The sequence below is a fragment of the Hypanus sabinus genome, chromosome 7, assembly GCF_030144855.1.
Source record: "Hypanus sabinus isolate sHypSab1 chromosome 7, sHypSab1.hap1, whole genome shotgun sequence".
In the NCBI taxonomy this organism is placed as follows: domain Eukaryota; kingdom Metazoa; phylum Chordata; class Chondrichthyes; order Myliobatiformes; family Dasyatidae; genus Hypanus; species Hypanus sabinus.
In genome coordinates this window covers 57,399,233-57,423,335 of record NC_082712.1, presented here as the reverse complement: position 1 = coordinate 57,423,335, position 24,103 = coordinate 57,399,233, and the positions used below count along the sequence as shown (strand labels likewise).

The 24,103-nt window shown below is 39.7% G+C and overlaps 1 protein-coding gene across 3 annotated transcripts in view; it reads left to right on the top strand.

The window, feature by feature from the left end:
- The window catches only part of fktn (fukutin), a 32,836-nt gene extending 15,527 nt beyond the window's left edge, over positions 1–17,309 (top strand). For all 3 annotated transcript variants that reach the window (XM_059974704.1, XM_059974702.1, XM_059974703.1), the window contains exons 6-10: positions 3,392–3,524; positions 6,750–6,879; positions 10,072–10,205; positions 12,112–12,236; positions 15,646–17,309. In XM_059974704.1, coding sequence (XP_059830687.1) covers positions 3,392–3,524; positions 6,750–6,879; positions 10,072–10,205; positions 12,112–12,236; positions 15,646–15,859 — 736 coding nt within the window. In that variant the 3' untranslated portion in view covers positions 15,860–17,309. The remainder of the gene's footprint in view (positions 1–3,391; positions 3,525–6,749; positions 6,880–10,071; positions 10,206–12,111; positions 12,237–15,645) is intronic.
- Positions 17,310–24,103: the final 6,794 nt, after the last annotated feature.

Below are 24,103 nucleotides of genomic sequence, written 5' to 3'. Positions count from 1 at the left end.
AGCGTGTAGTGTAAATGTCCGTGATGGCGGGAAGAGAGACCCCGATGATCTTCTCAGCTCTGACCTCACTATCCGCTGCAGGGTCTTGCGATTCGAGATGGTGCAATTTCTGAACCAGGCAGTGATGCAGTTGCTCAGGACACTTTCAATGCAACCCCTGTAGAATGTGATGAGGATGGCGAGTGGGAGATGGACTTCCCTCAGCCTTCGCAAAAAGTAGAGACGCTGCTGGGCTTTCTTTGCTATGGAGCTGGTGTTGAGGGACCAGGTGCGACTCTCCGTCAGGTGAACACCAAGATATTTGGTGCTCTTTACGATCTCTACCGAGGAGCCGTCAGTGTTCAGCGGGGTGTGGTCACTCTGTGCCCTCCTGAAGTCAACAACTATCTCTTTTGTTCACATTGAGAGACAGGTTGTTGGCTCTGCACCAGTCTGTTAGCCACTGCACCTCCTCTCTGTAAGCTGACTCATCGTTCTTGCTGATGAGACCCACCAAGGCGGTGTCATTGGCGAACTTGATGATATGGTTCAAGCTGGGTGTTGCAGCACAGTCGTGGCTCAGCAGAGTGAACAGCAGTGGACTGAGCACGCAACCCTGGGGAGACCCCGTGCTCAGTGTGATGGTGTTGGAGATGCTGCTCCCGATCCGGACTGACTGAGATCTCCCAGTCAGGAAGTCTAGGATCCAGTTGCAGAGGGAGGTGTTCAGGCCCAATAGGCTCAGCTTTCCGATCAGTTTCTGAGGGATGATTGTGTTGAATGCTGAACTAAAGTCTATGAACTTCCACCTGGACGTATGTGTCTTTTTTTGTCCAGGTGGGTTAGGGCCAGGTGGAAGGTGGTGGCAATGGCGTCATCTGTTGAGCGGTTGGGATGGTACGCAAACTGCAGGGGTCCAGTGAGGGGGGCAGCAGGGTCTTGATATGCCTCATGACGAGCCTCTCGAAACACTTAATGATGATGGATGTAAGTGCAATGGGACGGTAGTCATTCAGGCAGGACACTGAAGACTTCTTCGGCACGGGGACGATGGTGGCGGCCTTGAAGCATGTTGAAGATGTCAGCGAGAACATCTGCTAGCTGGTCTGCACATCCTCTGAGCACTCTACCAGGGATGTTGTCTGGTCCAACAGCCATCCATGGGTTGACCTGCACAGGGTTCTTCTCATGTTGGCCATAGCACCTGGTCATTCGCAAGAGGGGTGGACTTCCTCGCCGCCATGTCATTTTCTGCCTCAAACCGGGCATAGGAGTTATTCAGCGCATCTGGGAGGGAGGCATCACCCGCACAGTCAGGTGATGTTGTCTTGTAATTGGTGATGTCCTGGATGCCCTTCCACATGCGCTGCATGTCACCGCAGTCCTGGAAGTAACTGTGGATTAGCTGGGCATGTGCATGCTTTGCCCCTCTGATGGCTTGGAACAGTTTGGCCCTTGCTGTTGTTAAAGCTGCCTTGTCGCCTGCTCTGAAGGCTGAGTCGTGGGACCTGAGCAGTGCACGCACCTCTGCGGTCATCCATGGCTTCTGGTTGGCACGTATAGTGATGGTCTTGGACAGAGTAACATCATCAATGCACCTGCTGATGTAGCTGGTCACTGATGCTGTGTACTCCTCTAAGTTGGTAGAGTCGCCATTGGTTGCAGCCTCCCTGAACATGTGCCAGTCAGTGTTCTCAAAGCAGTCTTGAAGAGCAGAGATGGCTCCTACTGGCCAGGTTTTCACCTGCTTCTGAACTGGTCTGGAGCGCCTGACCAGCGGTCTGTATGCTGGGATTAGCATAACAGAGATGTGGTCAGAGTATCCGAGGTGGGGGCGGGGCTCTGCCTGGTATGCGTCGGGAATATTTGTGTAAACCAGGCCCAATGCGTTCTCCCCCCCCCCCCCCCCCCCGTTGCAAAGTCCACATACTGATGGAATTTGGGGAGCACTGACTTAAGGTTCCTGTGGTTAAAATCACCGGCGACAATAAACAGACCATCAGGATGTGCGTTCTGCAGTTCGCTAATAGCCCCATACAGTTCACAGAGCGCCTCCTTAGCATTAGCGCTGGGGGGAATGTAGACACCGAATATAAGGACAGAAGTGAATTCCCGTGGCAAATAAAATGGTCTGCGTCGAACTGCCACAAACTCCACTAATGATGAGCAGTGTCTGGAAACCAGCAGAGAGTTCTTACACCATTCCGTGTTGATATAAACACAGACACCGCCACTGCGGACCTTACCGGAGACAGCTGCATCTCTGTCCGAATGAAACAAAGCTAGCCCGCCTAGCTGGATGGCAGCGTCCAAAATCCCATCAGTGAGCCATGTCTCTGTGAAGACATATGCGGAGCAAACTCTGTACTCCCACCGAGTATTACGTTGGAGTCGGATGTAGTCCATTTTATTGTCCAAGGAGCGGACATTGGATTTATATATTTATTATTATTATTATTATTACTTTTTTATCTTTCTTTTTGTACTTGCACAATTTGTTGTCTTTTGCACACTGGTTATCACACTGTTAGTGCAATCTTTCTTTATCGATTTATTGAGTATGCCCACAAGGAAATTAATCACAGGGTTGTATATGTTAACATATATGTATTTTGATAATAAATTTACTTCTAACTTCTTAAACAGTCAACATAAATACGGCCTGATCTGCTGAATTCCTCCGGTACTTTGTGTGTGCAATGGAATTTGATTTATTCTGTTTTATTTGGGCTGTATATTTTAAATGGACAACAGTCCAGTGGGCTTCACGGTTACCACATGGAGCTTCTTAAATAAACTTTATTGTGCAAAATCAGACTTGGTGGCGCCAGGTAACGTCAGCCAGGAAGTCCTGGTACCAAACGTGTTCATTTGTTATCATTGGTAACATAATGCATAACTTAACATGCACACTGTGAGCATGTGAATTTACCCTGAGGTTTCAAATTTCACCCGTATCTCAAAACTGTACTGGTTAGTAGTTTAATGGCTACTATGAATTTCCCTTGGTGTAGGCGGGTATCATGTTGGATGGACCTGCAGGCATATGTTGTGGCTTCACAGTGACACCTTTGATCATGGTTTTCTTTAAGTTCCAATGACCTGGCTTTGATTCTAAACTAAAGTGCTGTCTCTGTGGAGTTAACATGTTCTCTGTGACAGGGTTTTCCTTCAGGTATTAATGGGCATGCTTGGAAAGAATAGGTTATATGGAATTAAGTAGATTGATGGCATTGCTTGAAGAGCTGGTCTGGATTCAATGGACCAAATGGGCTCCTATGTGATGAAATTATTTCATATTTTCTTTTAATACATAAGGAAATATGGAAAAAAAACAATTCAAATAGGATGGAGTAAAGGATCTAATTGCTTAACCGTAAATATATTTGTTTTTTTATATATATATATATAGACCTGAGCTACATCTAGCTTTAGTTGATGGACTGGAACTCCGTGTCCCTAAGGAAATAGCACACTTCCTTGAGGAGTTTTCTCACTCCAGATTTGTTGAATGTAGATACAAGGAAGCAAAGATGTTTTATCAGGTTAGTATGATGATAAGGTAATTCTACCTTGGTAATTCTTTTGTTATTGACAGGAAGGTTTAAAATCTTAAATTAACTATGTGTGTAGAAGTAAATCAAAATATTTTTGGTCAGAAATTGAATTGTACTTTTTGTATAATTTACTGTGGACATTCTGAGAAAAGGAATGAATGAACAATTTAAGGTTGAATGTTTGAGAGTATGTAAGCCCTTAACTGAGAAATGGGAGTCAAAAAATAACTTAAATCATTAACATTAGTTTTCTAATTGTGTGCTTATTTAGATATTGAAAATGTACTATATTGTGCATAATTCCTATGCACATATATATAGCTAGGGTGCTAAGGCTTTTGCACAATACTGTAGTAATTTTATGTACTGCACTGCGCTGCTGCCACAAAAAAGATTTCATGACATATGTGAGTGATGATAAACCTGATTCTGATATGGATGCCCATTGTAGACTGGGGGGTGCAGGGAGAGGGGAATAATTGGGAAAAGAGAAATGGAGAGAGAAGGGAACAGGAAGCACCAGAGAGACATTCTGTAATTCTGTAATTGTTTAGAATCAGATTACCTTGCCTGGTGTTTCAGTGCTGGGTGTCTGTACCTACGCCAACCCCTGCCATTGGCACTTCTCCGCCATCTGTTCCAATCCACCGTTGCCATTCCCAACATCCATTGCTCTTGCCAGAGTTACAAACTGGCTCTCCACTCCATGTTGACAAATACAGTACTGTGCAAAAGTCATAGGCACCCTAGCAATGTAACTGGGGTCCAAATACTTTTGCACAGTACTGTACTTAGTATTGCTCTGTAAATATATAATAGTAACAGTTTACTTCATGAAACAAAGCAGGGAAATTAGTGACACGAGATTCTGCGAATGCTGAAAATCCAGAGCAGCGCACACAAAATGCTAGAACTCAGCGGGTCAGGAAACATCTATGGAAATAATAAACATTTGACATTTCAGGTTGAAACACTTCTTCAGGACTGGAAAGGAAGGGTGAGATGCAGAAGAAAAAGGTGCGAGGAGGGGAAGGATAGCTGGGAGGTGATAGGTGAAGCCAGGTGGGTAGGAAAGGTAAAGGGCTGGAGAAGAAGGAATCTGATAGGAAAGGAGAGTGGACCATGGGGAGAAAGGAAGAAGGAGGGGCACTGGGGAAGGTTATAGGTAGGTGAAGAGGTAAGAGGCCAGAGTGGGGAATAGAGGAAGAGGGAAGGGGGAGGAAAAAAAATTGATGTTCATGCCATCTGTTTGGAGGCTGCCTAGACAGAATATAAAGTGTTGCTCCTCCACCCTGAGAGTGGCCTTATTGTGGCAAAAAATTAGACCATGGACTGACATGTCGGAAGAGCAATGGGGATAGGAATTAAAATGGTTGGCGGCTAGGAAATTCCGCTTTTGGCAGATGGGGCTGAGGTGCTCAACAAAGTAGTTCCCCAATGTACGTGAGGTCTTGCCAATGTACAATACTGTGCGTAAGCAGATATATATAGCTAAGGTGCCTTATGTTGAAGAACTGTTTGGGGCTTTTAATGAAGGTAAGGGAGGAGGTGAGTGGGCAAGTGTAGTGTTTCAGTAATTTGTAGGGATATTTGCCAGGAGAAGATTAGTGGGAAGAGAGGAGTGACAAGGGAATCACAGATGGAGCAATCAGTGGAAAGTGGAGAGTGGTGGAGGGGCATGAAGATTTGTCTGATGGTAGAAGATGAAGATGGCAGGGGTTGCAGAAAATAATGTATTGGATGCAGAGGCTCATAGGGTGGAAGGCAAGGACAAAAGGAACTCTTATCCCTGTTAAAGCAGCTGGAAGACAGGGTGAGAGCAGATGTCCATGAAATGGAGGAGATGCTGCTGAGGGCAGCAGCTGTGGGAATCAGTAGGTTAATAGGAGATGTTGATAGACAATTTCTCTCCAGATATGGAGATAGAGATCAAGAAAGGGGAGAGAGATGTCAGACATGGACCAAGTGAATTTCAGGACAGGGTGAAAGTTGGAGGCAAAGTTGATGAAATTAACAAACTCAGCTTGCCTGCATGAAGCAGTGTCAATATGCTGGGGTCTCTGTTGGTCAGAGTTGACCATGGATGTTTCATCCTAGCTATCTAGATATGCAAGCCTAGGCAGTACGATATGGATAGCAAGCTGTCGTCCAAGTAGCAAGCTCTCCCTCTTCATGCATCTGATGAACCCAAAGGAATGGTAGAGACCAATATAATCCAAATAAGCACCCAAGGTTTTGGAAGTAATTGGCTACATGTACTCACTCCACAAGTTGTAGGTCAAGATTATAGAACATAGAACAGTAAGTACAGCACAGCAACGGGCCCTTTGGCCCACAATGTTGTGCCGAACCTGCTAAAAAGTAAATTTAAATAAAAACAAAAACAAATCCCTCCTACCTACACAATGTCCATATCCCTCCATCTTCCTCATATTTGTGTGTGTATATAAACATACATTGTGTTTATTTTCATTTGTTTGTATGGGCACACCTCCCATCTATGCCCACATGATCCAGTGCAAAGTTTTTTTTATATCTCATTAACTTTCTTAAACATTGCTCCTCCCCTACTGGCGTATCATAGCTGCAGCTTGTACCATCTAGGGAAAAAATGCACTGCAGTGTCTTGTCACCTCCCAAAGTTTTAATGCTACCGCCAAGGACAAGATTAGCAGGCTTATGGGGACAGCACTGTTCTCCAAGGGGTATGCTCTCTAATAGCAGCAAAATAACTTCATCAGTAAATAAAATGAGTTACCATCATATACTTTGTCCTGATTATGGATGGACAATGCCCTCATCCCAAATGAAATGAAGAGCTGAGCCAATTAAACCCCACACTGGTGAGAAGCATGTGAAAATGAGATCATTTTAATTATTGTATATAAATCAAATAATTAATGATTATATTAGGTGTAGGGAAGTAGGTGGGCAGATGGTTAAGATGCTGCAAGGAATTTATATTTCTTGGAAAAATATATTTTTGTTTGGATGTCATTCTCTAATGTTTATTGCTCATTTGCTTTAGTGTCATTTGTAATAATTGTGTATTTATCATTTATCTGTGTATGTCATAACATTGTAACAGTTTGTTTTGGGTGGGAATGTTATAATTAATATCAAATTGTACAAATTAAGATAGTCTAAATTCATAAGGGCACAGAGGCTCAGTTTTACTCTGCTTATATACTATGTGCATTTCATTCATAATAGGTATACCCTGAAGACACAAGTCAAGATGCCACGGATTTTAAGAGAAAAGCTAAGCATTTGCTTCATCTGGCTGCAAGGACATTAGATAAACAGAAGGTGCCATTCTGGCTCAGCAGTGGAACGTGTCTTGGTGAAGCATCTTTTGCATATTCTTGAGTAGATTTCTGAAAATTTACTTAGGATTGCTCAACAAATATAGAATTACAGTTAAGTTCATGAAATAAAGCAGAGAGATTAGAGAATATACATTCAGAGTCCCAGCAGCTTATGAAGTTCAGTGGTCTTGTGGCTTTAGGATTTAAAGAATTAAAAGGTGTATAATCATAAAAGGAATTTGAGAATTTTGCTGGGAGCATGAGAGGACCATAGGTTCCTCAAAGATCATTTATAATAATATAATTTAACCGACAGTCAATTTGTTGGAGGAATTTCAGGAATGACCAAAAGATATTCATGGTGAAGACCAGGAAACTCAAGGGATCATTTGAGAAAGTCTACTTGGAGCCACTGATCACCGTGATCTTGTTGAATGGTGAAGAAGACAGTGAGATTTTTTGGACTATTCTTGTTATTGTTTATTGATGGTAATATGTGCCATTAGGAAAATGTACATCAGATTTAAAAGCAATCAGCCTAATTAATATTGAAATAGTTCTTATAAGAAATTTCTCCTTCCTAACGTGCAGCTAGTTTAAAGTCAGCTGCTCAGAGAAATTAAATAAATGCTGTCTTGTAAAATGAAGGAGAGAAATTGGAAATTTGTTAGAACTGAGATTAAAAGAACCAAGGCTAATAAAATTTGATTAATATTAATTAGTAGTACACATGTTATTCCAGAGGCTTGTGTATACATATCTAAGTTTATTCTTCCGAGATTTAACTTAATCCACCCCATCTGGCACCGACAATCATTTCATAGTCAAGGTCACTTAGATTACGTATCTTCCCCATTCTGATGTCTGGTCTGAACAACAACTGAACTTCTTGACCATGTCTGAATATTTTTATGCATTGAGTTGCTGCCATATGATTGGCTAATTAGATTTGCATTAACAAGCAATTATACCTAATAAAGTGGCCATTAAGTGTCTATAGGGAGACCGTGACAAAGACTTAAGTTTATACAGTGCATCTGGAGGAAGTTAGGAGTACAAATTAGTGAGAAGTGGAATTGGCTGAGCAGGTGAGGAAACTACTACAAGCAAGATATAGCAGATAGAAATTTTGGAATAGTGAAGAGTGATTAAGGCAAGACTGCTAAAAGGAATACTGTCAAGTATTGAATCAAAAGGCACTATAGAAGTAAGGAATTTCGTAGAATAGTGAATTGTATTGTTAAATTCGCAGACAGTACTACTGATAATACTGGGTATCAATGTTTTTTGTTAGCACAAAACCAGAATATTATACTTGCTAATATCTGTAAGAAATAGAAGTATGCAGAGTACGGGCAACCCAGAATATGGTTATTTGAGTTACTTAAGTTCCCCCGTGGAATTCACAAATCACTACCCAGAAATTTAAGAGGTGGAATAAAATTTGCTCTCACAAAATTTATGTAAGGGTAAAAAGTAAATACATAATGTTTTCAACTTGTGTTTTATTAAGCATGCACAAGTAGTGGGCTTTACATTATGGAAAATTGCAATATTAACAGTTTTCTAGGAATGCAAAATCCTCATCATTGTAAGGAGGGGTTCCCTATACTTACAAAAGTGAATCAAAAAATTAGTAAAGGTAAAAATAGGTCAGTGACCTATTCAAGCATTTTTGCCATAGCTGTGATGGAAAAGCCCAGTAATTTCAGAAACAAAATGAGAGATATATAGGAGATTGTTCTGAAGGAGGTATATTAATGTCATTTGATCAATTAAAGAATAAATATAAAGTATCAAATAACACTTTATTTGTTACTTTCAACTAAGGGCTTATTTAAGAGAAAAATTAGGTCAAACAATGTTATTGCCAAAATCTAATGAAATAGAAATTTTAATTCAAAAAGGAAAGCTTAAAAAATTTATATATTGTATGTATAATTTGATTCAAAAACAGGCAATTAAACGAGTCCATAAGTCAAGACAAAAATGGGAAAGTGATTTGAATATTAAAATTGAAGAAACAAATTGGTCAAGACTATGTCTTGATAGTATGACAAGTACAATAAATGTTCGGTTAAGATTAGTGCAATATAATTTTCTACATCAATTATATATTACACCACAAAAAATAAATAAAATAAATCCAAAATTATCTGATCAGTGTTTCTGATGTAACCAAGAAACTGGTACCTTTTTACATTCTACATGGTCTTGTTCTAAAATTCAACCTTTTTGGAGAAATTTAAGACTTTTACTGGAACAAATTACAGGAACACAACTTCCTCATAATCCAATATTACTCTTACTAGGTGATATTGAAGGGATAAAACTGAAACTCAAACTAAATAAATATCAAAAAGAATTCATAAAAATTGCACTGGCAGTAACCAAAAAGGCTATTGCAGTTACTTGGAAATCGGATACATATTTAAGTATAGATTGTTGGAAGAAAGAAAGAAATGGCTGTATTCCATTAGAAAAAATTACTTATAATTTAAGAGATAAATATGAAACATTTCTGAAAATTTGGTGCCCTTATTTACAAAAGACAGGACTAAATATATAGGTGCTCTGAAGATGAAACAATTGGTTACTTGGGGAAAGAAAGAAATATATATACTAAAGTTATTACGAACTCCATGGAGCATGTGGAGATCTTCCAACAATCAGGCACTCTTTCTTTTCTTTCTTTCTTACTCTTTTTTTTCTATAGGGGAGTTAGGGGGGAGGGGTTAAGGGGAGGGGGGGGAAGGGTTATATACATTTTTTTCCCCATACTTTACTCTGTAATCACTTAAAAATGCAATAAAAAAAAGTTTTCAAAAAAAAGAAACAAAATGAGATCTTGACATTGCACTGAACTAAGCTTTGCAAAGCCAAGCAAAGTTCTTATCACATCTTGCTGTCAAATCAAATTGTTTATAGTTATACTTATTAAATTTATATTCAGATTATTTATGTATATTTGTATTCAGATTATTTATATTTAATGTTTTGTAATTTTTACTGTATTCTTTATGCTTATTGTGTTTTTTATGCTGTATAGATCCAGAGTAACAATCATTTCATTCTCCTTTACACTTGTGTACTGAAGAATGACATTAAACAATCTTGAATGTTGAAATTGCTGACTTGTGCTGATTTTTCGTGAATCATTACAATGGCTACAGATGGTCTCTGATGTTTCTTTTGTTGTCTTGAATTTTTATGTCTGATTTTTCTAGGCTGGTTCAGACAATGTAACATAATCCCATACAGTAAAGATGTGGACTTGGGAATAATGATAAAGGATTATAAGCCTGATATCATCACTGAGTTCCAGAGGGTAGGACTAACACTGAAACACAAATTTGGCAAAGTGAGTCAACTAGGTGATTTGCTATTATAGAAAAATGATATATAATTAAACAATTTTCCTAAATAGTTTACTTTCATAAAGTAATATTTGCTTTGACATCACTTTGAGCTATTATTTGCTCATATATTTGTAAGCCTGGTCACAGCATTTAAATGAACTATGTCAATTAAAACCATGCTAGCACTCATTATAGTGCCAAGAAACAAGCAATCAAACTATAACAAGCTAAAAAAAGCTAGATCTTAATGTTGCTTTTTGAACTTGCCAATATGTGCAGCCTAAGCAATACAGGTGCGTTAAAATTGTATCACTCTAGGGTGTTCTGTAAGTTTTATTTTTTTTCAGTTGTAAGGTCTAGGGCATGAATTCCGCTATAGATTTCTGTTGACAAGCTGAGAGAACATTGGACAAGAGATTCTTCACAGGTCTTTTACGTTTTTGCCCTTTTTCTGTTGAATGTTATCTACAATGAATTATGGCAATCCCTATCACATTACAGCCAAGCAATAAGCCTAACAATAGAAATAAGATGACAGGAGCAGTGAGGAAGCTGACATATCAAAACTGTATCAACAGGTTAAACTATTGAATTGTGGTGTTAAAAGTGTTATTTTTGTGCCGTGAAGGGGACCTGCTGCTGAAATTGAAGGAGTAGTTAGACATTACATTATTACTCAGACAGTGTATCCATCAAATGTGTACAATAATAAATGAACACATCCTCATTGGAAACTAAGGCAGCCTCACACAAACAAGTTCAACATGACAACAAATCCAATGTGGTGATTGAAATCTTTGTGCTAATAATTGAAAACGAAGTATTTATTGTGAAAAAAAGAATAGAATTAAAATTTCTTTAACCTGCAAGAGCACAAATCCACTTTGGCAAAAAAAAGCAAAACAAAAGATTGTAATATATTATAATGTAGCATAACAATATAAGAAATAGGAGCATGTGTAGATCATTTGGTCCTTCAAAGTTTTGAGGGAACATAATGCCATCTACATCCTAAAGTTAACTTGCGTTGTAAATGTGATTCTTTTTACAATTAGTAAATTCAATATTTTCACCTGCCTGCAGTTTAGTTTGCCCAGACTGTGATTCACCCAGTTGCAACTTCTCCAGCATTGTAATTAAGGAATTATAATCACTCAAGATATTCCAAGAATCACCACAGTTTGAGCTTAGCTGATTGTTTCTTATATGGAACTTCGTCAAATGCTGTTAAAGTGTACATTTATGTTAAATTATAAGGCCCAACACAGTCAACTTGGGGTACCATTTGATCAGCATTTGAAAAGGATTTTCTGTGGATGGACATGTTTTTAAATTTAAAGATATGGTAACTGGTCCTACTGGCCCAATGAGCCTGCACTGCCTAATTATACCCATGTGACCAATTAACTTATTAACTTGTACATCTGTGGAATATGGAAGGAAACAGGAGCACTGAGAGGAAACCCATGCTGTCATGGGGAGAATGTACAAACTCCTTTCAGACAGTGGTGGGAATTGTACCTGGCTTGCTGGCACTATAATAATGTTCTGCTAACCACTACGTTTCCATGCTGCCCATATTATTTATACCTTTTTTTGTTGTTTTCCATGTTAGTAATTCACTATTTAACTTTCAGTCAAAGAGCTTTTGAGGTTAAAAATTTTCCAGTTTAGATGTTGAAAAATAATTCGAACAAGTTGGCATCACTTCTCCTCCCCGCAACAAACTCCCAATCCCTTTGTCCATATATTCCATTCCCTAGATCATTTAAAATCTAGATTCTTATTGGGATTGGTTTCAACCAGGCTCAAGTTGGATAGAACTATTTACCACATCTGTTGTAATTTTGTTCTCTTCAAAACATCGCAAGAAGCTAAAGTTAGACTATTTATTATGTTTTGTTTCAGGAAGACGACAGTCTTGAACTTTCCTTTCAGTTAGCTGATTTGAAGCTGGATATATTCTTTTTCTATGAGGAAGATGATTACATGTGGAATGGAGGAACCCAGGTCAAAACTGGCAAAAAGTTCAAGTATGTTATTTTCTCTATTTGTTTACTGTTCTTGATTATTCTCTTCCAAGTGCAGATCCCAAGTGGTTAACCAATTGCAAAATAATTAGCATTTCCAACATTTGCAGTAAAAATTAGAAAATGCTGGATATGCTCAGCAGATTGTGAAGCATCAGAGGAAAGAGAAATTAATTTAGTATTTTAGAAAGTTATGATAAAAAGTTATGATGAACTGTTATTGATCAGAAACTTTTTGACCTGCTGAGTATATCCAACATTTTTTGTTTTTATTCTTAAATGTTCCTTGATATAAGATGACATACAATGCAAAACAATCTCTAACGATCAATCCCTTCAAGGTCATACTTTGTCAAAATCAGGTGTCCATCTTTTAAAAAAAAAAGGTAAAATATACATCATGCAGTATCTACCTTGTGGGTTACAGGCATAAGGAAATTGTGAGTTACAGACATCAGGAGATTGTGATCATTTTTTACATTATTGCATTTTCAGTATTCTTTATGTGGCATTATACAGTATGCAATATGTGCCTTTGATTGAAGTTTGTGCACTGAAAGCAGTGGTATCCTGACCATTGAAGACATCAATCAAAAACTGACTTGGGTTATATATTAAGGCATTATTTAGTAAAAGAAAGATACTCCCTGACCTGTTACATGCTATAGCACCTTCTCTTTTTATTTAAAATCACATTTTTTCTCTTGAATATGATGTTTAGAACCCAACTATAATAGGGACAAAAATAATTGGAGTCACAACAATATTTCAGATTTCATTGAATAATTTTGGATTTTCTTCCCCTTTGATATAATGCAAGAAAGGGAGTTGGCAGCAAAAGCAAGTTTTAACAAACTGGGATTAATTCTTTGCATTTGAAGAGACAATGCAATTGACAGCATCCTCTATAAGATCTATAATCATCTAAAAATGCACAGTTAAATGCAGAAACTATGGAAATCTGGAAAATAAAACACAAAATGTTGGAAATAGTCAGCTGGTCAGCCAATATTCATGAGCTTTTGTCAGTGTAGAAATCCCAAAATGTTATCAGCAAATTGTCTCTCCTAAATAGAGTGTACTGTTTTGCACTTTTCACGGGTGCCAGCCAACTAGTGGGGGCATTCAAAGACATTTTCAATCTCACTGTTCCAATCCGAAGCTCCCACCTGATTCAAAAGGGCAACGATTACACCAGTGCCCAAGAAGAGTAGTGTGAGCTACCTCAATGACTATTATCCAGTAGCACTTACATTTACTGTGATGAAATACTTTGAGAGGTTAGTCATGGCTAGAATCAGCTCCTGCCTCAGCAAGGACCTGGACCCACTGCAATTTGCCTATCACCACAATAGGGCTACGGCGGACATGATCTCAAGGACACAAGATGTACACGACCTTGGATCACCTGGGCAGTATAGATACCTCAGTCAAGAAGCTGATCATTGACTATAGTTCAGCACTTAACACCATCATTCCTGCAGTCCTAATCAAAAAAATTACAGAACCTAGACCTCTGTACCTCCCCCTTCAACTGGAACCTCAACTTTCTAACCCCCAATCTCAGTCTGTGCGGATTAGCAATAACATCTCCACCTCACTGACGATCAACACTGGCACACCTCAGGGATGTGTGTTTAGCCCACTGCTCTACTCTGTCTACATCCATGACTGTGTGGCTAGGCATAGCTCAAATGCCATTTATACATTTGCTGATGATCCAGCCATTGTTGACAGAATCTTAGATGGTAATGAAGGGGCATACAGGAACAAGATGTACCAACATGTTGAGTGGTGTCATAGTAGCAACCTTGCACTCAACATCAGACCAAAGAGCTAATTGTGAACTTCAGAATGACTAAGGCAAGGGGAACACAAACCAATCCTGATAGAGGTATCAGAAGTGGAGAGAGTGAGCAATTTCAAGTTGTTAATGGTGTCAATGTCTCTGAAGACTAACCTGGTCCCAACATGTTGATGTAGCTATAAAAAAGGCAAAACAATGGCTATATTTCATTAGGAGTTTAAAGAGATAAAACACTCAAGCTTCTACCAATGTACTGTGGAGGATATTCTGACTGGTTGCATCACCATCTGGTATGGAGGGGGTGGGGTGCTACTGCATAGGATTGAAGTAAGCTGCAGAGAATTGTAAAATTAGTCAGCTCCATCATGGGTACTAGCCTCTAGTAGATCATCTCGGTTTGTGTAACCTCACAATGAACAACACTCATTCCTAGTTTGTTCATCTGTGTACACTGAAGTTTGATTGTCAGATTTCCAGTGAAAGCACAGTTAATATCAGCCAAAAGCCTTTTGCATATGTAAAGCACTTTTTAACATCTAAGGGGATTTGCAGGATCACTTTTGGATAAAGGGGTGTATGGTGCTGTAATTTAACTGTTAGAGCTGCTGTGTCATACCTCCAAAGATCCAGTTTACTCTTAATATCTGCTGTCTGTATGAAGCACATTCTTCTGACAATATGGGTTTCCACAGGGTGCTCCAGTTCCCTCTCATTTCCGAAGATATGGGTTGCTGGGATAATTAGCCGCTGTAAATTGGAACTTGTGTGTAGGTGAGTGGTAGAATCAGGAGTGGGTTGATGAAAATATTGAGATAGACAAAAGACAATAGACAGTAGGTGCAGGAGTAGGCCATTCAGCCCTTCTAGCCAGCACCGCCATTCACTGTGATCATGGCTGATCATACACAATCAGTACCCCGTTCCTGCCGTCTCCCCATATCCCTTGACCCCGCTATCTATAAGAGCTCTATCTAACTCTCTCTTGAATGCATCCAGAGACTTGGCCTCCACTGCCTTCTGGGGCAGAGCATTCCGCATATCCACCACTCTCTGGGTGAAAAAGTTTTTCCGCATCTCTGTTCTAAATGGCCTACCCCTTATTCTTAAACTGTGGCCTCTAGATAGCAAACTAGGAATAATGTAAAGGAGTGTTTGATCAGTGTGGACTCAGTGGGTCAAACAGTCTGTTTCTGTAGTGAATGGCTCCATGAAACATTGGCAGAGAACCACAAAAGGATATAATAGGACAGGCTAAAACACAAGAGATAGAAGAATTGAAGATTATATGGCATGAATTGCTTAAGACACATCCTTTCTACTTAGGAAGAAGAAATATGGGTTGCTCAAGAGATCAGAATTAAATAACCTCATTAATCTCAACCGTTGTTTAAAGGTGTGCAAAATACTAGTGTTTGATCTGTGGGCTTCAAAGTGGTCAATTCATAGAGAATAATGACTACTGGACAACATACAGTTAGTGTGAAAGGCTGCTTTCAAAAGTGAATGCAACTGATGTTGATTTTATATTATTGCACAAAGTAAGCTCTTGCTGTTATAAAATATGCTTATTCTGACTTCCTGTTCTCTTTGGAAATTGTCTTATAGATACATATTTCCTAAATTTACTCTCTGCTGGACTGAATTCCTGGAGCTGAAGGTTCGAGTCCCCTGTAAAACACTTGCATATGTGGAAGCAAACTACGGCAAGAACTGGGAAATTCCTGTAACCATTTGGGATTGGAAAAGTTCCCCATCTAATGTTCAAGAAAATGGAATTTGGCCTCCCAGCGAATGGGATGAAGTTATCCAGATCCATTGAATATCACTGCATCTGATCAAGGGTAGCAACAGAGAAACAGTGACCACCACAACAACCTAAAAAACTGGTTAATGTGGTTAATTATCTCTGGGCCAATCAACGACCATGAAAGGATTTGTAGCACTGGAGATAAGGTGGTCAGGTGAGAGCTGTCTACTGGCATCAATAGGAAGCCTCTTCATTCATGAAAAGGCAGTTTGTATACTGACTTTCAATACATTTCATGATTAGGATAACGTCTAGCAGGAAGTGTTCAGTTTTTGAATTATTTTATAAAATTTATGCTACTGAACACCAAGGCAGATTAAAGTGTTAACTTACTGAAATACTTAAATTATCTATTTATTAATTAACTGAATTCTACATAAGTTACTAGATTTTGGAAAGAAAGTACAATTACCTTGAATGCACATATCATACACTGGGTGTCAGGATGCTCTTGTGTTTACTAAATTTAAGGAAATGATCCAGCTAAGAAAGCTTGTTTTTACTTTTGGTTGATGTATTTATTTGATGACTTCCTTGTCTTCCTTGCAAACAAAAAATGAAAGGTTTGCTTAGTCTTTGTCAACATTTTTTCTGTATTTGGAGCAGGGAGATTTCAGTAGTCGTAAATTAGCCTTTGTATCAATGTTAGGTTAAAGGGCCAATGACATTCTTAGTTCTTATACATTGTCATTGAACTGGAAGCATTAATGGTTTCTCTCTTCCCAGATGTTGCTCAACCTATTGAGAGTTTTTATGTTTTCATTTATTAAAATATAGTGTGTTTGTAATATTTTATAAAACTGTCAGAATTAAAGTAATGGATTTCAAGGTGCTATTCGCTATCAGGAATGGACTACAGTATATATGAGTGATACCACTTAATAATGTTTATGTTCTGTGGTAAAAATTGCATTCTGACTTGTCAGTTTTTGCAGTAAAATCTGTGTTTTCTGTATTTATTTAAGATGTGCGTTCTAAATTTTTATTTTGTGTGACAAATGATTCAGATTGACTGAAGCATCTAAAAAAAAGACATTAAAAATAAGTTTAAGAAGTCCACTTTTGTGCTTTGTTGAAATGTGAAAAAGACAGGAAATGTGACTTAATGCTAACTTTAATTAGTGACAGGTTGGATGTGCCTAAATGTAAGGATTTTTTTTCAAACAGAAGCAAAGTGTTTTATGATGGACATGAGAGAAAGTGCTCTAAGTAATATATAATGTTATGTTCTTAAACTCAGGACTTTTACTGCACCAGCACAAAATTGAATTTTTATTTTAAGTAATCATCATGTATGTGTAGCTCAACATGACATGTAGATTGTGGAATTGTCTAACTTAAGTTAACATGAAGTTAATTAACTTATATTGTGTAGAATTATTTGGAAAATGTGGTGGCTCTGTCTTTTTATGTTATTGTTACCTACAAATTAAATGTCTAATAAATAATCAATATGGCAGCTCATCAGTATTTGCATTCTTTTGGATATTTGTTTTGAGTAGATTTCAAATATGTTTATAAGAAGCAACTATAACCCAGCTAACACGTAAATAATCATCTAAAAAGGATGTATTCTCGCAAAAACTTCCATGATCACTTTTAAAAATCTGAGAAAAGAGCTAGGTAGGGAGCTGGCATCCGGACTAGATACCATAATTTAAAATCAACTTTTTTGATACCTCTGGACAAACCTCATTTGCTTTTCTCCAGAACACAAATATTCTAGTTAAGTGGCATTAGAACATTACTGCTAAGCTAAAGGAAGTGATAGGGTCATCCTCTGGTGTCAAACTGTTTCAGCAATGGAAACTTCTCAATTTAAATTCTTCAAAGTCCTTTACAAATTGTGTGCCATCTCAATATTCTGCAAATCAGAGCAGCATTGTTGGTTGATTAAACACAAAATTGCTGTGTTATTTCTAGAGAAGTTGATGGCTGTTATCTTAACCCAACTCTCATGAAATAGCTGCTTTTCCACTTCATACCATGTCTTTCTTGATTTGCAGAAGGCAGGGTCTAAGTAAATGATTCTTATAGAGAATCCTCCACAATCTTTACTCAACTCTGAACTGAGGCTGTGGCCTGCACCAGCTGCAGTGATGCCTGCTTTGTGATCATAAAAATGACAGTTCTGAATGCTAATTGCTTACTGTTATACACATTTGTTTTTTTTTCCTTTTCTGCACATTGGGTGTTTGACATTCTGTTTTTTAAATATGTTCTTTTGAGCTTTCTGTGCTTTGTAGCTGCCTGCAGGCAAACCTGAAGGTTGTGTAATATATTGTCAGGGTCCGGTCCGGTCCGAGTACTCCGGACTCCGGGTCTTGCAGCTGTCCCTCCTGGCCCCGTTGAGCCTGTTAAGAGCATCCTGGATCAAGGAGGCACACCTGTGGCCAATTCGGCTGCAGGTGTTTATAAGGGGCGGTGGGGCGGAGACCAGTGGGGGTGGTCATTTTGTTCTGCATCCTGTCTGCTCCGAAGCCAGTTTAACCTGCTCTATACCTGGTTCATTTGCTCCGTATCCTGCCCTTTGCCTGTTCTTCAACCGGCTCTATATTCCGCTCTGCAACCCACTCTGTACCTGTTTTACCCGGTTCATCATGCTTTTCCTGCTCCTCTTGGGTGCGCTGGTCCCACTGTTCCATCTTTTTCGTCTTGTCTGCGCTTTCGGTTGCCTTTACCAATGTACCCGGTGGATCACTGTAGTTCTGCTGCTCACCCTGGACCCAGCTTCCTACCCGTTGCCAACGTCGGGTGGGTCCAGCCGGACAGCCGCTGCCTGGCGGAAGTTCTGCCCCTTCCTACCCATTGCCTCCGTTGGGTGGGTCCGGCTGGACTGCTGCTGCCTGGCAGGGGTTCTGCCCCTTCCTACCCATTGCCTCCGTCGGGCGGGTCCAGCTGGACAGCCGCTGCCCGATGAGGGTTCTGCCCCCTCCTACCGGTTGCTTCCGTCAGGCGGGTCCGTCCAGACTGCCGCTGCCCGGCGGGGGTTCTACCTTTTCCACCTATTGCTCCCTAAGGGTTGTGCCCCGCACCTGCCCAGGTGTCCGCGACTGGCCCAGGCCTCTTGTGTTTTCTGCCTGGGAGGCGGCCCTGCCCGGGATCCATGCGGCCCGCCCTAGGGACTCCTACCTGCCTGCCTGCCCCGAACTGTGGGATCTGCCTGCCTGCCCCAAACTGTGAGATCTGCCTGCCTGCCTGCCTGCCTGTCCGCCCCGAACTGTGGGATCTGCCTGTCCGCCCCGATCTGTGGGATCTGCCTGCCTGCCCCGAACCGTGGGATTTGCTTGCCTGCCTGCCTGCCCAGAACTTTGGGATCCTCCTGCCTGCCTGCCTCGTCTGAACTCTTGGATCCAGCCCTGCCTGCATTAACCCTTAAATGCCATGGCATCCCTATCCTGTCCTCCCCCTAGTACTTCAGTGTCTGTGTCCTGCATTTGGGTCCATCCGGCCCCCGTTCCTGATATATATCCATACTTTGATAATAAATGTATCTTGAACTTTGAAGCATCTGTTTTTGGCTTTCAATTATTTATTATTTACACGCAGTGGCCACTTCATTAGGTACACTTGTACACCTGCCTGTCAATGCAAAATCTAATCAGCCAATCACATAGCAGCAACTCAATGCATAAAAACATGCAGATATGATCAAAAGCTTCAGTTGTTGTTTAGACTAAACATCAGAATGGAGAAGAAATGTGATCTACTGTAAGTGACTTTGTCCATGGAATAGTTGTTGGTGCCAGACAGGGTGGTTCCAGTATCTCAGATACTGCTGATCTGGGATTTTCACACACAACAGTCTCTGGAGTTTACAGAATATGGTGAGAAAACAAAAACATATAGTGAGCGGCAGTTCTGTGGGTGAGAATGCCTTGTTAATGAAAAAGGTCAGAGGAGAATGGCCAGACTGGATCAAGGTGACAATAACTCAAATAACCATGGGTTGCAGAAAAGCATCTCTGAATACACAACACATCGAACCTTGGAATGGATGGGTTAAAGCAGCAGAAAACCATGAATATACACTCAGCATCCACATTGTTAGGTACAGGAGGAGCCTAATAAAGTGGCCACGGAGTGTATATTGACAACCTAGAAGAGGGGCAGGAATAAGATGTCTAAATGTGCCCATTGCATGAAAATAGATGGGAAGAACTGTTGCAATGAGGATTTTTGAATTCTGCAACAAGATATAAATGGGTGAGTAGGTGAAAGCTTGACAAAATGTATTTAAATCAAAAGCCTTGAGAAATGGGTATGGCTGCTAATCTTTCTTATCCATTTGTGCTCCATACATAACCAGGTTAGATGCTATGATCCCCTTTCAAATCTATCTAAAGTATAACCTAATAAGGATATGTTATGCATAGTTTTATAACTCAAAATTATAGCCTTTGTGCTGTTTTGGGATGGCAATTGGAAATCAGGTTCTGCTAATTCAGCACAGCTACTGATGAAATTAAAATATACAATTGATCCACTGTATTTGCTTCCAATAAGTGAATGTAATTTTACAGCTGGATTCTTAAATCAGTCATGATAGAATGGCAGAGTGAAGGCTCAATAAACTGCGTGGCCTAATTATTTTCCTGTGTCTTATGATCTAGTGATCTTGATGTAATAAATTCCTTCATCAATGAGATGTTCCGTTACTGGCAAATTGGTATGTATTCTTAAGGTCTGGAAGACTTAATCTATCATGGCCTATCAAAATTTGAACTCTTTGAGGTTTATGTGGTGTAATGATCTATAAATTTATTAAACTTTAAATAAAACAGATTTTGAACATTTGTAATTTCTTCAAATTATTCAGATTCATGTATTTATCACATGTACATCAAAATATGCAATGAAGTGCATTGTTAGCATTAACCAACACAGCCTAAGGATGTGCTGGGGCACCTTGCAAGTGTCACAACACATTCCGGCACCAACAGCATGCCCGCAATGTTGAGAGGAACAACACAACAACAGATTCAAGTACATTTATTATCAACTAATGTATAGATTATACAACCTTGAGATTTGCTTGCTGACAGGTAGCCACAAAATAAGAAACCCAAAAGAACCCAATTAAAGATGGCATTGAAACAACAACAAAACAAGTCCCTTTCTTCCCTCCCACCCACACACACAGGTAGGCTGACTCCAGTCCTCCTCCCTCTAGTCTCTGGTCCATACTCTCGAACTTACAGCCTCGGGCCTCAGACTTGTGGTTATGCTAACCCAGGTGCTTCATTCATTGGGCCTCCATTCCAGATATGCTGATCCAGAGACTTCAACTGTTGAGCCCTGACTTCTGTTAGCAGTAATTATGTAGCTTCCTATTTGTCACTGCTATTCTAGACACAAGCAAGTCTGAAAAGTTGGAAATATTAGAATATTCAGAAATAGAACAGTATTTTTTGCTGATGAAAGACGTCATGTAAAAAGGTTGACTGTCAGTTTTCATTCAGTAGGATCACATTACTAGCAATGAAATAAATGACCAGATAAACATTTTCATTCTTTTGTTGGTTAAACAATGAATGTTTGTTGGATTTCTGAATTTTCTTCAAAATGATAGCAAGGGATCTTTACATCAGCTAGAACGATAACTACAGTTTAGTTATCCCTGTCACCTGAATCCTGCATTCCTTTCTAGACTGGTAAGTAAGATATGTGAATTTAATACTGGTTGGAAAGTAAATAATCGTTTCAGACATGGGAGATAAAGGTGATCCAAAGCTAGAAACAAAAATTGTCAAGGGCAGTTCATGCCTTACAAGCCTGATTGAATTCTTTGAGGATGTGACAAAACATTGATGAAGGTAGAGTAGTGGATGTAGTGTATATGGGTTTCAGTAAGGCATTTGATAAGGTTGCCCATGCAAGGTTCCTTCAGAAAGTAAGGAGACATGGGATCCAAGGAGCTCTTGCTTTGTGGATCCAGAATTGGCTTGCCCACAGAAGGCAAAGGGTTGTTGTAGATGGTTTGTTTTCTGCATGGAGGTCAGTAACCAGAGGTGTTCCACAGGGATCTGATCTGGGGCCCCTCCTTTTTGTGATTTTTTAAATATATAAATGACCTGGATGAAAAAGTAGAAGGTGGGTTAGTAAGTTTGCTGATGACACAAAGGTTGGGGATGTTGTGGATAGTCTGAAGGGTTGTCAGTGGTTACTGAGGGACATCGATAGGATGCAGAACTGGGCTGAGAAGTGGCAGATGGACTTCAACCCAGATATGTGTAAAGTGGTTCATTTTGGTAGGTCAAGTTTGAAGACAGAATATAATATTAATGGTAAGACTCTTGGCAGTGTGGAGGATCTGAGAGATCTTGTGGTCCGTGTCCATAAGACACTCAAAGCTGCTGTGCAGGTTGACAGTGTTGTTAAGAAGGTGTATGGTGTGTTGGCATTCATCAACCATGGGACTGAGTTCAAGAGCTGTGAGGTAATGTTACAGCTGTGTAAGACCTTGGTTAGACCCCAGTTGGAGTACTGTGTACATTTCTGGTCACCTCACTACAGGAAGGATGTGGATACTATAGAGAGAGTGCAGAGGAAATTTATAAGGATGTTGGCTGGATTGGAGGGTGTACCTTATGAGAATAGATTGAGTGAAATTGGTCTTTTCTCCTTGGAGCAATGGAGGATAAGTGGTGAGCTGATTGAGGTGTATAAGATGATGACAGGCATTGATCGTGTGGATAGTCAGAGGTTTTGTCTTAGGGCTCAAATGGCTAACATGAGGGGGCATAGTTTTAAGGTACTTGGAAATAGGTACTGAGGGGATATCAGGGGTAAAGTTTTTACACAGAGAGTGGTGAGTGCATTGAATGGGCCGCCGGCGAATACAATAGGGTCATTTAAGAGCCTCTTAGATAGGTACATGGAGCTTAGAAAAGCAGAGAGCTATGCACTAGGGAAATTCTAGGCAATTTCTAGAGTAGGTTACATGGTCAGCACAACAGGTCTGTAATGTGCTGTAGATTTCTATGTTCTATGTTCTAAAACATACTTTGGTGATTTAGAGAAGTAGGGTTGTGTTCCTTCAAGTTTCACAAGGAACATTTAAAACCCATGCACTCCTGCCTGTGCCAACCATCCACATTCCCTTTACTGGAATCCATGTGAAATATCTTTTCCATGATTCAACTCATTTTAATGATAATATTGCCTTTTAACAATGTCTAGCATCTCCCTTTCTTCACAGCTACCTCAAACATACATCCCCATCTACCACTCACTCCTCCCACCGTCTGTCGTACAACTGTTACTGCTGCCTCTTAGCCATCTAACTGGCACTTGAGTTTTTTTTATCATATAGTCATTTAACATATACTTAAGCTAATGATGAAGAGTCATAAAGGCAGTACCAGTAACACAAAATCTGCTGGAACTACTTACTGCTTTTATATTCTAGTTTATCTTTTGTTTGGTTTATTTATATGAAAATAAATAAATAAATAGGAATATAAAAGCAAGGACGTATTGCTGAGGTATTTGGAATCTTGTGAACAGTTTTGCGCCCCACATCTAAAATATGTGCCGGCCCCTTAAGAGGGATCGGAGGAAGAGTAATTCTACCTCAATAACAAAACTGCAAGGAGCACATTTGCAGTACTGTGGTCTCCAATTATGTCTTTTTTTTGCATTAAGGGCTTGCTTTGTATATATTTTTCCCTCTTCAGTATCTTGCTTGAGTTATATATCATTTATATTCTGTTTTGTCTGTACGTGCCTGTGATGCCGGTATCAAGCTTTACCTGTACTTGTGCACAAGACGAGAGACTGGACTCGAACTAAAATTAACAAATATAATAAATCTTCAGCAGTTTTAAACTTTCCCATGCTTTCGTTTTCCACATCCACGCGTATCTATTGAAAGGGAAATTCTCCCCTCTGAGGAATGTTAAATGCGTCCACTTAGGTCTGTGATTTCAGCCCGAACGTCCAACAGTAATGAATCAACTGTGCATCTGGTTTACAATGTAAAGCGGTACTGCAGCCCAACTGATAAACCATCCCTGTATCTTTTTTTACTGACTGCGGTAACAATTAATCCTTAATTAATAATTGCGTCGTTTCCTTATCACTTCCTACCAGGACCCCTAGAATTCTTATCAGCAAAAGGCAGCTTCCTTGAGTGATCCCTCACCACTCAGAGTGGGAAAATCAAAGAACCAGTCTCACAATAAACTGTCATCTCCAACAAGCGATTGTGTGAATATCTCACCTACATCCCACTTACAGTTCTCTTTCAAAGAA